This window comes from Rutidosis leptorrhynchoides, chromosome 2 (genome assembly GCF_046630445.1).
Source record: "Rutidosis leptorrhynchoides isolate AG116_Rl617_1_P2 chromosome 2, CSIRO_AGI_Rlap_v1, whole genome shotgun sequence".
In the NCBI taxonomy this organism is placed as follows: domain Eukaryota; kingdom Viridiplantae; phylum Streptophyta; class Magnoliopsida; order Asterales; family Asteraceae; genus Rutidosis; species Rutidosis leptorrhynchoides.
In genome coordinates, this window is record NC_092334.1 from 700,914,797 (window position 1) to 700,929,506 (window position 14,710).

At 32.1% G+C, this 14,710-nt stretch overlaps 1 protein-coding gene across 1 annotated transcript; it reads left to right on the plus strand.

The window, feature by feature from the left end:
• The first annotated feature begins 11,927 nt into the window (after positions 1 to 11,927).
• On the plus strand, positions 11,928 to 12,960 carry LOC139890415 (deSI-like protein At4g17486). Its single transcript, XM_071873300.1, has 3 exons — positions 11,928 to 12,066; positions 12,200 to 12,487; positions 12,725 to 12,960. Exons 1-3 carry the CDS (start codon positions 11,928 to 11,930, stop codon positions 12,958 to 12,960), a joined length of 663 nt encoding a protein of 220 aa, XP_071729401.1.
• The last annotated feature ends 1,750 nt before the right edge of the window (positions 12,961 to 14,710 follow it).

Here is a 14,710-nt window from a genome sequence, read left to right on the forward strand (position 1 = left end):
ACCCTCACTTTTCGACTTCTAAATTACTGAATTAACCCTAGGGTTATATATCCGACTATATGTATTAAGGGTTGTTATATACAATTAAATATTGGCCGAATAGTAATTTTTAGTCAACAATGTACGCTTAAATAAATAATATATTATTAATTTATATAATTTGACATAATTTAACTAAGTATATAAACTTTGTATCACTTTTATTATTTAGTTAATGTATTATATATTTAACTATATAATAAATCCAATTATATATAAATGTAATAATATTTATAAACTTACTAAAACTATAGTTTAATAATTAAAATGATAATTATTATTAAAAATACAAAATACCGAATTATTTATTATTTTTATGCAAAATTTGTATTTATTAATTAAATAAAATAAAATATTATTGATAAATATTCTTAGAAAAGCATTAAATCAATTTGTTTATTTATAAAAAAAATCCTTAAAATAAAAAAAAATAAATAAATAAATAAATTACTTTTTAATTAAAAATTGTAATAGAAAAATTACTTTTATTATTTTATTTTGTGCATTATTCCATGACCTAACATTTAATACTTTTAAATTTTAAAATCCCATTAAGAATTAAAATATTTCTTTTTATTTTAATTATTTTATTCTTTTTACCTAATTTTTTCAAGTATAAATACCCCTCATTTCTCATTCAAACTCACACCAAAATTTCTCTCATTCTCTCTTTGAAGAATTACTACTAGTAAGTATTCTTTTTTTACTTTTTATTTTTTTTACTTTTTACTTTTTACTTTTTACTTCGGTTATTATTTTTACCGAAACATGTAAATAATGTTATAAATTATATGCAATTAAAAATAAAATAAATAACATGTATACACTATTACTATTACTAGCACCTATAACCTACTACTTATATTGTAACATAAAAAAATTTTGGGATATGTATTAGAGATGTATAGATCTTCGAACTTTCTTGACGAATGGTTTCTATGAGATTCTAGGCAGAGGGTTTGGATTTCCGATTTAAAGGGTCCTATGGCTCAAGCCCCTAGATCTAAATTAGCCATTCGAAGGGAAAGGGGTGATTGGAAGCTTATCTAATACGACAAGTATCCTAAAATGGAAAACACTGATAAAAGTAGAAACTCTCTAGTCATAGAAACTTAGTAAAATAAGAAACTTTCTAAAAATGGAAACTTTATAAAAATAGTAACTTACTAGGAATAGAAACTTAGTAAAACAAACTATACTTAAACACATACTTAAACTTAAACATGGGCAAAACACTTAACTACTCTTAAATGTCAATAGGTTGACTTTCCTGCTCACTCGTTCAACTCTTTATTCCGAGGAATAACTCTCTCTCTACTTACTAAGGTGAATTCATAGCCCCTCTTTATTGCTAGCAAACTTACTTACTTTACTTGGGGTGAGACACATGCTGTTTTTACTTTTTATACTTTAGACACAAGTACCAAACTGTTAAACTATGCTATACCCGGCTATGTCCGACTAAGTCCCTACAGTGATATTTTTAATTGCTGCGGCATGCTTAATTATTGGGGGTAGGCCTATCGGGAGTAACGTCCCCGATACATTTGACCAAGTCATTGTATTACTTAATAATGAAATTAAACCGACAAGGACAGACACAACTTGTCATGGGGCAAAACTTAAACGTTTAGTCTAAATATCACGCATTGGCATAACTTTTTGATCCTGCGGGAGATCAACTTTACAAACTAAATCTTGTGGTCTAAAACAACGACAAACTTTTTGTTAAACCTATGAACTTCACTCAACCTTTTTGGTTGACACTTTAGCATGTTTTGTCTCAGGTGCTGTTTGATTCAAGCTCTTATACTTACTGCTTATGTGATGCTACTTGGACATAGGATCAAGAGATATCGCATTTATTACTTCTGCATATGAACATTTACGTTATTGTTATTCCTGTCATCGTAACGACATTTCATTTTCCGCTGCGTACTCATTAAAGTTAAATTCATCATTTAGTATTGTTCTCGTTTATTATAATATGTTGGTATGTTTTGATATTAGTGACGTTCCTTCCAGACCATGGTTGGGAGGACGTTACAGTTGTATTTTATAATACTTTAAATATGAAGTAGTTAAGTTATTTTCCATACTTTGATTTTGTAACTTATTGAAAAATAGATACATAATGACTAATCGGGTATACTCGTTTACCCATGAAGAAACCCGAAACCCGATAGTATGTAGGTAAATGGGTACCCGATGGGTTTCGGGCCGGGTTTGGGGCGGAGTTTCTTAATCGGGTTCGGATCCGGGATTACCTAAATCCGACCCAAATCCGACCTGATGCCATCCCTAAATTTAAATAGGATGATTTTTTAAATTTCATGTTTATCTTTTATTTCTTTAGTGTTTATCTCTTTTTATTTGTAGCATATGAATCATTTTAGTTAAACGAATTATTCATTTGATTATCAATATTTGTTACGTGAAGAAAAAAAGAAAACTCAGAGGCTTTTTTGTGTGTTCTTGTTATTTCATATTATCGATTTGTTTGGCCACGTTCTTTATATAATAGTGAAACGCCGTGAAAATGGTGGAAACAAATTTTCATGGGTTTTAAACATGCCTGAAGTTCAATTTAAGCTCTAAGCGACAGTCAAGTCGTCAATAAATCGACGCTTGGTATTGACTTGATTAATAAGCTTTAAGTTCAATTGGTTTTATAACCTTAAGTTAATTATTTTGCTTTTTTCTAAGTCATCTATATTTGAGAGTAATATTTTAGGCCACACAAATTTCTAATGTTGTTAAGTTTATATTAAAATCCTTCTAAAACCCAACGCAAAATGTTATAAAAATATAAAGAACCAATATATTTTAAACTAGTAAAATGACATGTGGAACCACGAGTTTGTTTAAACGAAACAGTTTAATGATATGTTTTAGGTATTAAGTGAACGTAAATGCTAAAGTTATTTAATTTAATGATCCGTGGAACTACAGAGTTCGACTAAGAAACTCGTCAGCTGAACATTTCATCAAACACCTAAAATGATATTAAATAATTCGCATCCAATCAAAAGATATAATATTGATTGTCATTTTGTTTTAAAAGTGTAAAATAAAATATAAATTTTGAATTTGTTTCCTTCTGCCTAGCTTTTATACCTTCTCATACTCAATTCAAAATAATTAATTAAATAATTCAAAATTATTTAATTTTAATAATTAAAATAATTATTAATAAGATTTAATAATAATAATTAATTAATAACATTTAATAATAATAATTAATTAATAAAATTTAAGTTTAATTTAAAATTATTTAAATTAATGACACCACCTACCATGCTTAGATTTTTTTCTTTTTATTTTTAATTTTTCTTTAACAAATGAATTAGTCTAATAATAATATCATCATTTTAGGATTTTAATAGAAACTATAGATACCATTATTTACATTAGTTTCAAACTTTTCAGTACACAAGTATATTTACTTTATTTTGCATTTAAATATTGATGGTTAAAAAAGACAAAATTACTCGGGATGTCCTTGAACTTATACCTAAATGGCTAAATCACTAGCGTCGTCCTTAAACTTTCTTTTTTCATTGGGATCGTCACTTTACTTTTAAAAAGTAATGTTTGTCGTCCTTCCGTCTCTTTTTCTGTTAGCATGAAACATGTGCGAAACACGTGAGGTACTTCAGTCCTTTTCATGTTTTACTCCTTTTAAATACCTCCATAATTCATCCCCGATATTTCTTTCTTTCTTTTTTTTCTTCTTCTGAATTTCATCATCATCCTACTCCCGATTCTCTCAGCACTTTCTCAATTCCTAACACAATCAAACACCCCAAACAACTCTAATTAAATCTAGATCTGGTAATGACAACAGATATCTGGTAAAAAATTGCAAAAAAAAAAAAAAAAAAAAAAAAAAAAAAACTAAAATCAATAATATATTTAAGAAAAAAAAAAATCTAATTTCATCATGAATAAAAAAACCCTAAAATTAAGAACCTACCTTCGTACTTTGTCACGCACTGACGATATAGAACCTCGCGACCATGATGGTGGCTTAAACCCCTCGGCCAGCAGCTTAGATAACATGTCCCTGCTGCAATTTCGACCATCGTTGTAAATCGGACGACCGCCGTCATTATTAGCGTTGCAACCAGGACTATCAGCCTCGTCCCTGTTAGCTAAATATCTTGCAAGGTGTAACTACGATTCATCCATGTTAGGTAACTAAAGATCCGGATTTGTGTTTCGTCCCTATTAATTTGGGTTTCTCAGTGAGGAATTAATTTCCTAGTTGAAGAAATTATAAGAAAATGGGGTTTGTAAGGTTGAAAGCTTTAAAATTAAAATCAATTTGGATGATGAAAATTTGTTGGTAGACCTGTTAAAAAGGCTCCTAAGGCTCCTACTGCGAGTAAGGTGAATATTTGTGATGATGTAGAAACGAGTACAAAACATAAAGGGTTAAAGGTTAAAAATTCGTTTGGAGTTCTTATCGATGAACCGAGCGATGTAGAATCTGATGAAGATGAAACGGCAACGTTTATGGCAGAAAACAATACTACCAAGACAACGGCGCCATTTGGAATGAAATCGGGCTAGTTATAGAATTATAATTCCTAGTCTAGGTGTGTCGTTGGTGTTATTGGTTTGCTAGTCCTATTTTGTTGTGTAGGTTCTAGCTAGGTACTCTGGTTGTTTGTGAGGCTGCAAGGCACGCTTGTGGTCGTTGTTCTTATTTGTATGTTTTTATTATTTTTCATAAATGATATTTACCGGGTGAAACCCTTTACCCAAAAAAAAATTGGGGTATGATATCGATACAGAAAAGAGAGAAGATAAGAGAAAATAAAAATAAATAATAAAAGAGAAAAGAAAAAGGAAATAATAAATTATTTAATAAAAACTATAAAAAGACTAAACTACCCCAAATGTTTGGCACATGCTATTAGTTAACGGTTAGTTTAGACGGTAATGAGACGAAAGGACGACAAACGTTATTTTTTGAAAGTCTAGTGACGAGACAAGCAACAAAAAAAGTTTAAGAACGACGTCATTGATTTACAAACAAGTTCAAGGACATCGGAGTAATTTTATCTTTGAAAAATCAAACTAATAATTTCATTGCATAAGCTTGTTCTCAATAATTACATTTATCACGTACATTGTTAGCGAATAAAGTTTCTTCCTTTTCCACCTAATTCATCTTTTTCTTAATTAAAAAAGTTATAGTGAATATTTACTTTGAGACATACAAAAAATAAAAAATAAAAAAAATATTTTAAAGACGCAAGGAATATCATTTAAAGACTTGATAGTTTGTTAGTTTGCATGCTTTATGCTACCATGATAAGAAAAGTCTATCAGCATCTATCTAAATGTATTTAGAGTTGTTCTCAAGTTTATATTGAAATAGGACTTCATCATCGGTAGTGATTGATATCAGATTTTTTTTTTTTTTTTTTTGTATGTCATAAATTAATTGTCCACTTCTATAAATGAAAAAGAATGTGGTAAAGTTCTTTTGTGCCCGTATACATGCAAGACAAAAAGATAGGTGTGATGCCCTGTACAAAATTAACGTGTACGGATCACCATCAACAGGATCATTACAAGGTCAAACACTATATGCTGTTTTAAAATAAGTTTGCATTCATAAGAAAGGGTGACGTCATAACCAACGTCAAATGTTTAACATACGAAAGCGTGCTTCTACGAATAGAAGACAATAATAATAGTACGTGACCCAATGGTCATTACAAATTCATTGTTTCAAAAGTAACATAGTTTGAATGCAAAATGAATTTTCATGCGGAGACATCTCTAACAGAAGCAGCGGGTGTCTACACAGCAATACTACAACAACGGAAGCAACCAAACCTCTAAGCACCTGAGAAAACATGCTTAAAAACGTCAACACGAATGTTGGTGAGCAATAGTTTAAGTTTTTTTTGGAACGGCAATTATATTAATAGAAAACTAGCAAGAAGCTAGACAAAAACAAAAATGAAACAATAAATTACAAAGGGCATAGAAGCCAATCATTCCATGACGGAGCAATTTTGCTTCTAGCTTTTAACCAAGAATAGGAAGACAAACGGATACTATCAAATAAGTCTGTTCTCTTAATCGTGTTAGAGCCAAAGAGGTTGTCATTTCTGAAGCGCCAAATCCACCACATTGTTGTGACAAAGATACAAAATAGACGGGACTTAGAAGCCGAAGGAGCTGCGAAGTAATCTAGCCAAGTAAACAGATCTTCTAAGAAATCGAAATTAGGCCAACGAACATCTGTCCAGATCTTCACCCGAGTCCAAATCGATGTTGCTAGGTTACACATGATGAACGTGTGATCTCTCGATTCACCACCCACATAACAAGTAGGACAGATAACCGAGGGGATGTCTAAACCTCTAAAGTAAAGGTTAATTCTTGTTGGAAGCCGATCAAGAACCAACCGCCACAAAAATACATTGATCTTGATAGGAAGAAACCGGTGCCATCTTGTACATTGATTCGTTGTAGGAAGATATAACTCATCTAAAAATATTCTTGTGCTTTTAACCGAGAAATTTCCGTCTGAAGCAATATTCCAAACCCACTTATCAATCGACTCAGAAATAGAAACATTCGTAAGAAGATGCAAAAGTTGATCCAGTTGCGCACGAGTGTTAGTAGAAGGAGTCCTCGTCCAACTCCAATCCCAAGAGACACCATTCCAATGATCATTAACACTGCTATTCGGGTTCGATGCTAGACGATAAAGTCTATTGAATTTAGAGGCAAGTGTCATATCACCGAGCCAAAGATCATGCCAGAACCATGTATTACAACCATTACCAATGACACGTTTCAACGTGTCAGTCAGAATATGGTTCGAAGCTTTCAACGAGTTGAACAAAGTTACAATGTTATGCCACGCACCATTTGTTTTGCACCCGTTTCCAACTCCATAATCGACACCATGAATGGCTACCACGAGTTTAGCCCACAAAGAATCAGGATTATTAGCAATTCTCCACATCCACTTAAGAAGAAGAGCGTGATTGAACGCCTTGAGACTAGAGATTCCCAAACCACCTTTATCTCTATCTGCAAGAATCGAGTCCCACTTCACCCACGCCATCTTCCGGGTATTACAGTCGCCTCCCCAAAAGAACTTGGTGAGCAATAGTTTAAGTATAACAGTAATGTAAGGTAGACTACGATATTTCAGTGTTTCAAAACAGTATGAAAAGTATATGTTCAACCGTGGGCACTTGGTAACTAACTTAACGTAATATCACCCCCTAAAAGTACACTTGGCGAGTGCGTATGTTTACGACGTATTAAACACCCGTTAAATGCTAGCGCTACTAGCTCGAGTGGGGATGTCAAACCCTATGGATCCATATCTAAGATTCGCGTTCACCGGTTCAAAGACCAATGACTAAACGTTACCGAGCTAAGGGGAAAGTTTATGTCGTTGTATAACCCACACATATATAAAGTTTAAGTACTCGTGCCTAATATGTAAAACGTAAAACGCGCATGTATTCTCAGTCCCCAAAATAGTTAAAGTAAAAAGGGATGCTATAACTCACAGTGAAAAGTAGTAAAGTCGGTACGGAATAAGTAAGCAAGTAGTTGGTCCGGAAAGTCCTCAACCTAAGTCAAAAGTTACTAAGTCAGTAAATCGTTCCCAAAGGTTTAAAAGTATGTAAATTAGGTCTTAAGTATCATCATCATTCATCATTAATCAAAAAGTGTAAAGTAAGTTTCAATCAAGAATAGAGTTTGAAATAAAGGCTGACTTGGTTCAGTCGCCACGACCTCTATACAAACTGAAATGAGGTGATACCAGTGGCCATGGCTCCGTATATGAGCCCCCTAGTTTCTGACCAATTTACAGAACCAAACTAGTCTTTGTTTGACCGTGACGACGGTTTAAGTGCGAGTAGGTCAAAAATTTCAGCACAACGTTAAAAGGGTGTAGTGACTTTCGGAAGGCCATAAATCCTAAACCGTAACTCGGATTAAGACGAGGCCTAAATGTAAAATCATCTACTCGAACCGAACTAACTTGAAATCAACTTTACTGTAGCCCAGGTAGCCTGATCAGACCCATAAAACAGTAAACAAAGTGCTCCGGTGGGTTCTTGGTGCTTGATGCTCATCACGGTTCTCATCCTTGATGCTTATAGCTTCAAGTGTACAACTCGTTGATGTGTTTGCATCATCTTTATCAAATTTTGACCATCATAACACTAGTGTATGTCTAAGATATGCAGCACAACTCAATTAAGGGTTGTATGAAGATTGATGAACCAAAGTTACATCAAGATCTTAGATCCGACACATACATGAGTTCTAATAATATTATTAAGCTATAAACTTAAAAGTAACTAAATAAACAAGATCTTAAGTTGTAGCACTTAGATCTTAGTTAGATCTTAAAGATCCTAGACTAAAAAGTCTAGATATAGTGTTCTTAAGTTAAATCCTAAGTTATAGAACTTGGATCTTCACTTTAATAAAACTATAAGTTATGAAACTTAGATTTTTATCTTGTAAAATGTATATAAGCTTATAAGCTCTTGTTTACAACAAAATTGGAAAAACATAAGTTATAGAAACTTAGATCCAACATAAGTGTATGAATTAAACTTCCATGTTCTTGAACTTACAAAGTTTAAACTTTAGTTCCAAGAAAAATGAGATCAAGATTAACTGGTAATATTTGACCAATAAACATAGATCACGAATTTAAATATGTACAAAAGGAAGAAATAAACTAAATCTACAAGTAACAAGTTCATGTTTGTTATATACTTAAGAAGATCCAAGCCAAAGCTTGGATCTTTAAGGAAATAAACCTTAAGTTTACAAAACATGAACACAAGTATGATTATAAAGCTTATGAACTTTAAATCTTCATAATACTTAAGTGTAGAACTCTAAGTTATAGAACTTAGGTTCTTGTTCTTAACTTCTCATCAAACAAAGGATGGAAGCTACAAGATTACATGAAGATACAAGCTAGAGAACTTGATCTTTAACAACAAACAAGTAACAAGTAACAAAACAAGTAATTAAAATGATGATGATGGATTCGGTTTTAAGGAGAAAAAGAAAGAAGAAATAAAGTTTGTTACTTACAAAGTTTGAGAGAAAAAGATGAGAGAAAAGAGTAGTGCAAGTATGTGTGTGTGGAAAATGAAATGATACTTGCAAATAAGTAACAAAAATTTGAAAAATGGAACTCTCCTCCCACACAACAAAACCGTCGGCCAAGAGGATCAAAAAGGGAAGTCAAAAACTCACTTTCAAGTGTGGGATTGTGGTGTTTGCTAAGAAGGTGTAACAAGTCAAATGTATGGGAAGTTGATACTAGCATGCTTGAGACAACTTTGTCTACTCATTAACATAATTAATCCTTTGTTTACCTTAATAAATCACTAGTAATAAAAGTGGGCTTACTAGTCCATTAAGAAAGTAGGGTGGGCTTCCAAGTTCATATAATAAAAGCCCAAGTCCAAGTAACCAACAAATAAATAAAAAGCCCAAGTAATTAACTACTTACATTAGTTAATTAAAAATGATTAATAATAATTAATCATGAATGCAAATAATATTCTAAATATTATTCGTGAAAAGTACGTGTGTCACAAAGACAAGTCGGGACATGGAAAGTCGATTACGGTAACAAGTAAAATGTATAAGCATACATTTAATAAAGCACAAGTATTAATAATAAATATTAATAATTATACGTTGGAAAATCCAGGGTCGTTACAATAGGTAAGAAGTAAGGGGTGAAGCTGGAAAGTAAATAAAAAAGTACATGCGTCAGTCACTTTTTATTAAACTTTGTGTTTTTGTCTGTAGACAATAGATATGAGACGGAGGGAACATCAATTTTAGATATAATCGAATCATGGGTCCATAGAGCGCTTCCAACGGTGGGTTCCTCCCTTCCGTCCACCTGGACGCCGATGGCAGCAAGGCGTCAAGGCATTCGCCCACAGCTTCGCCCTCGTTTTCGTTCGATGCCATGACTTGTGAAATATTGATGGATGGGTATATAGGGAAGAAAGGGTTTAGTGACTTCTACACTTGCTTTTAATATTTGTACCACACAATATTTAATAAATATATTGGGTCTCAATTTATTTGAGGAAATATGTCATTGTTGGTAGTGTTTAGTTTTGGGTTAGTGTAGTATTTAGTAAAGATTCGATACGTACACGAAAGTTAGTAGCGGAAGCAAAAAAATCGATGTTTAGATTACCGGTGGGGGGAAAGCAATCACAAACAGAAACTTCGAGGTTCATAACCTAAGATTCCCTTATCTTGTTTGCCTCAAGCATACACGAACGAAACAAGATCACTATCTTGTCTCTCTCAAAGTTTCTCTCATTTGTGCTTTTGTTTTCTCGTTTTTCTTATGCATGTAACTCTCATTATTTAGCTGATCACCAAGGCTAGTGAAAGGTTTACATTAATCACTAGATTAATGATCATTATTCAAACAATTAAAACTTGAAACTACTAATTAAGTTCTAACTTAATGTTCAGTTACAACTAATGATGGTACACTTTATAAACTATCATGGAAGTTAGTGGACGGTTTGAATTCGGGTCAAACTGGATCCAAGTTTCAACAGTTAGTCATGAGAATGAAGTGCTGATGTGGCGTTGATGTGACAATGAGTTCTGAGGAGAAAGTATGTCATTGTTGAGAGCACTCTTTCGTACATGAAACAATGAAGTGATTAACTAAAGACTATACAATATCTGTTGTTTGGCTATCTCTAGCTTCTTGCTAGAGAGCCTTGATTATTGAAATATATTATTGTTAAAAAAATTAAAAGATAAAAATTGAATGGAATTATTGGCTTCTCAACCCAAATATATTCGATGATCATGCTAAATTAACCGTGCTGATGTATCGAGTTATACTATCCTCTTGTTGTCCTTAATTGAAAAATGTAGTGTATAGTTAGCAATGTCGTAGTCTTCGATCAATGCATGTTTCTCCATGCAATAAGCTGCAAGTCTTGTATCTATTCGTGTACTATTATGTTTTTATTAATTAAAATTGTCTTCCTGCCTTTCAAAAAAAACTAAAGACTATACAAAATTTCTAGTTAAACGGTGTAAATTATTGCATGTTATACGGCATACGCTACTGCATTAGCTGGTACTCTGGTAGTACCATACTATATAATCCCAACAAATGCAATGGTTTAAAACAATAAAGATTAAGAACTAAAATACTAGAGTGCTCCACTATCCATAATGATGAGTGTTTCCTTGTTACAATTTCTCAAAAGAATGACCCTCATGAACTAAAATTAAATATTAAATATAAAAATAGATAAAAATAAAAAATACAGTTCAAATATAAATATATAAATACAAATACAACTAACACCTAATCCCACCTACAGGTAGTATGGATCAATATAAATATAAATATTTTTATATTTAAACATGACTAGAAACATAAATATAATATAATTTTAAGTGTGAGTATAGTTATTATAAATGTATATATATGTCTATATATAATATATTAAATATATAAATATATTTTTAAATATAAAGAGATTTATTTATAGATTTTGTAAAATATAAATAAATATTTAAAGTTAAATGAAAATAAATATAAATATATAAATATAAATATAAATATAAAAGATAATCTAAAACAAATCTGTGGGGTTAGCGAAAAAGAAGATTACGGCGCTTATATGTCGCGAATGCCACCAACAAATTTCACATTCATCCATACACTACTTTAATTATTTAATTTACTGTATTATTTTGTTATTTTTATCTAACTCTCTCTCCCACAAACTCAAATCATTATCATTATTTGTTTCTAAATATTTGATATTTGATTCCTTCAACACACTTTCAAACACAACAAGATGCTTTGTAGAGGAAACAATTCAATCAAATGTACAAAACCAGGTTCGCTTCCTGTTTATCTCAATGTTTATGATCTTACTTCCATCAACGAGTACGCTTATTGGCTCGGCCTCGGTGTCTATCATTCTGGCGTTCAAGGTTCGTTTATAAATTGCAACTTATTTAACGTGGCACATATTTATTTAATAGACAGTAACAACGACAGTCTTAAAGGTTGTCAATATAAATGTGTTCCACTTTATTTACGTTTTGTGTTATTTATGTTGCTTAGTTCATGGAATCGAGTACGCATATGGAGCTCATGAACAAGCGACAACTGGAATATTCGAAGGCGAACCGAAACAATGTGAAGGGTTTACGTTTAGGAAGCAAATTTTGATTGGTTGGACGGAGATGAATTCGAAGGAAGTTAATAGACTTATGGAAGAGCTTGGTCATGTTTATAAAGGAACTACATATAACTTGATTACCAGAAATTGTAACCATTTTTGTAATGATGTTTGTCTTAGACTCACCCGAAATCCTATTCCGAATTGGGTTAATCGTCTAGCTAAGATCGGTAAGTCCTTAACTTGTTTCATCTTTTAGTTTTTGCTGGTCGGAGGTCTTTCTGAAAGCAATTTCTCCTCAATAAATATGAGTTCCGAAAGCAAGTCATATTTTATTATGACTTGCTCCGCCTTGTATAGAGGAACGACTCTCTTTGATATTGTAGTTTATATTATTTTTAAAAGTCGGTTGTAGTTTATAGTAAGTTAATTGTTTAAATTTGTGACTTGTTTTTGGTGATGTATAGGTTTATTATGCAATTGTATAGTTCCGGCGAGTATAAATTCGACTAAAGTTGGAATTGAAGATAATAAAGTGTGTAACGAAGGGATGAAACTAAGGAGTCGTTCGAGTTCTTTGAGTTCTCCATTATCGTCTGAAAAATCGGCATTTGGATCATCTCCGATTAGTCGAACGAGAAGTCGTGGAAGAACTCTTTTATCTCCATCAACTCTTATGATACTTGATGCTTCTTTCTCTTAATTGTAGGTTAATTTGTTTTGTAATGGTAATTATATTTAATCAATCTTATTTGTTTCTTTCGTTTTTTTTTTTGAATATTGATTATTCACTTTTGGTCTTTTGGGTACTTTAATCATGGAGGTGAATCTGCAAAGCACATGAATTTAGCTATGATTGTTAACTAACAACTCAGATATTGTAGTTAGCTGGGTTTACAACTAATTGATTCTAAAGATAAGATACTTTGGATTCGTTAGTTTGAATGTTTAATACTCAGTATAAGTTACGGAGTATCTTTCTTTTACTCCGTAATTAGAAAAATATAATTGAATTTGAGTCCATACGGTTTAATTATTACTATAAATTTCTAATTCGTAATATAGAAGAAGTTAAATAACTTATAAATGAGAATAAATGATGTAATAAATTAGGTGATTAACAATTAAGTTATTAAATAAATTGTTGTTTTGAAATAAACATAATCATCATAACTCTTGAGATGTAAAAACACGTAAATGGTGAAAGTTTTTATCGTTATTTGGTGAATGTGAAATTTTTACTTAGATATAATTATTTTAATTATCGAGTAACAATTTTGTATTTTTTTCATTGTCAATTCAAAATGTGTTGTTGGTGAGATATGATTTAAAAAACTTTTATTGTTATTAGATGTTCTTGTAATGATTTGGTATAAAAAAGTGTTTAGAATATGCAACTTTAGCCTAAACTTGAATGGTATTTTTTTTTTTAATTCATGAAAGAAACTTTTTTTTTTTTAGGGAATGTTATTCGGTGGACGTTTAAAACTTGTGAATTCGGTTCTTAATAGCTTACCGTTGACTACTTTTCGCTCTTCCGTGCCCCGCTTAGTGTGCTTAAAAAACTTGAGACTGTGAGACGAATTTTTTTTTTTGGGGTGAGTCGGGTGACGAGTCTAAAATCTCGTGGGTAAAATGGGATGATGTCATTCGTTCTTATGCGGATGGCGGACTAAACGTGGGTTCTCTTAATGTTAAAAACTTAGCACTAATCGGCAAGTGGTGGTGGATGTTTAAAACCGAAACCACCTCCTTGTGGGTTATTGTTGTTATCAAAAGCATTTATGGGGATTTGGGGTCTTTTAATTTGGGTGGGAGCAATTCTTTTTTATCTAATAACTCTGCTTGGAGCATTTATGGTGGGCATTTATTTCTCGAATCACCAAAGTGCATTTATGAACTTGAAAGCATTTATGGTGGACATTTAATGAGCTTTCAACTTGGATTTGATTATTGTAAATGATGATTTTCCGTTGGAAAGGTAATTTAACGAGGAACACAACTAAGCACTTACCTTTTCAACGGTGTATGGCATGTATTTTGAATGTTTTCGGTTCATGAGTTATGTTTGTTTGATGTTTGGTTCGAGACTTAACGAAATTTCAGCAAATAGCACCTTTTAAGTAGTAATGCGCGCCGCGCAAATGTGAAGACCCAGATGCTTACCCCCTTTAGACAATTCCTGACCCGATTCCACGCTTTAGCGCGCGCTGCGCACTTCCCCAGACCAGAATTCCTTTGTTGTTTTATTTTTTTTCACAAACTTTTCCCCTTAAATCGCAACTCCGATTAAGAAGAAATTTGGATAACATGCACATATACGATTCCTCATCATGGAAAAATTGTCGGATACCCGACCCGGCCCCGTTGACTTCGACTTTGACCAAGTTTGACTTTTAGTCAAACTTAACCAAATGTTTAGGCAATCGTTCTAACATGCTTTTATACTTGTA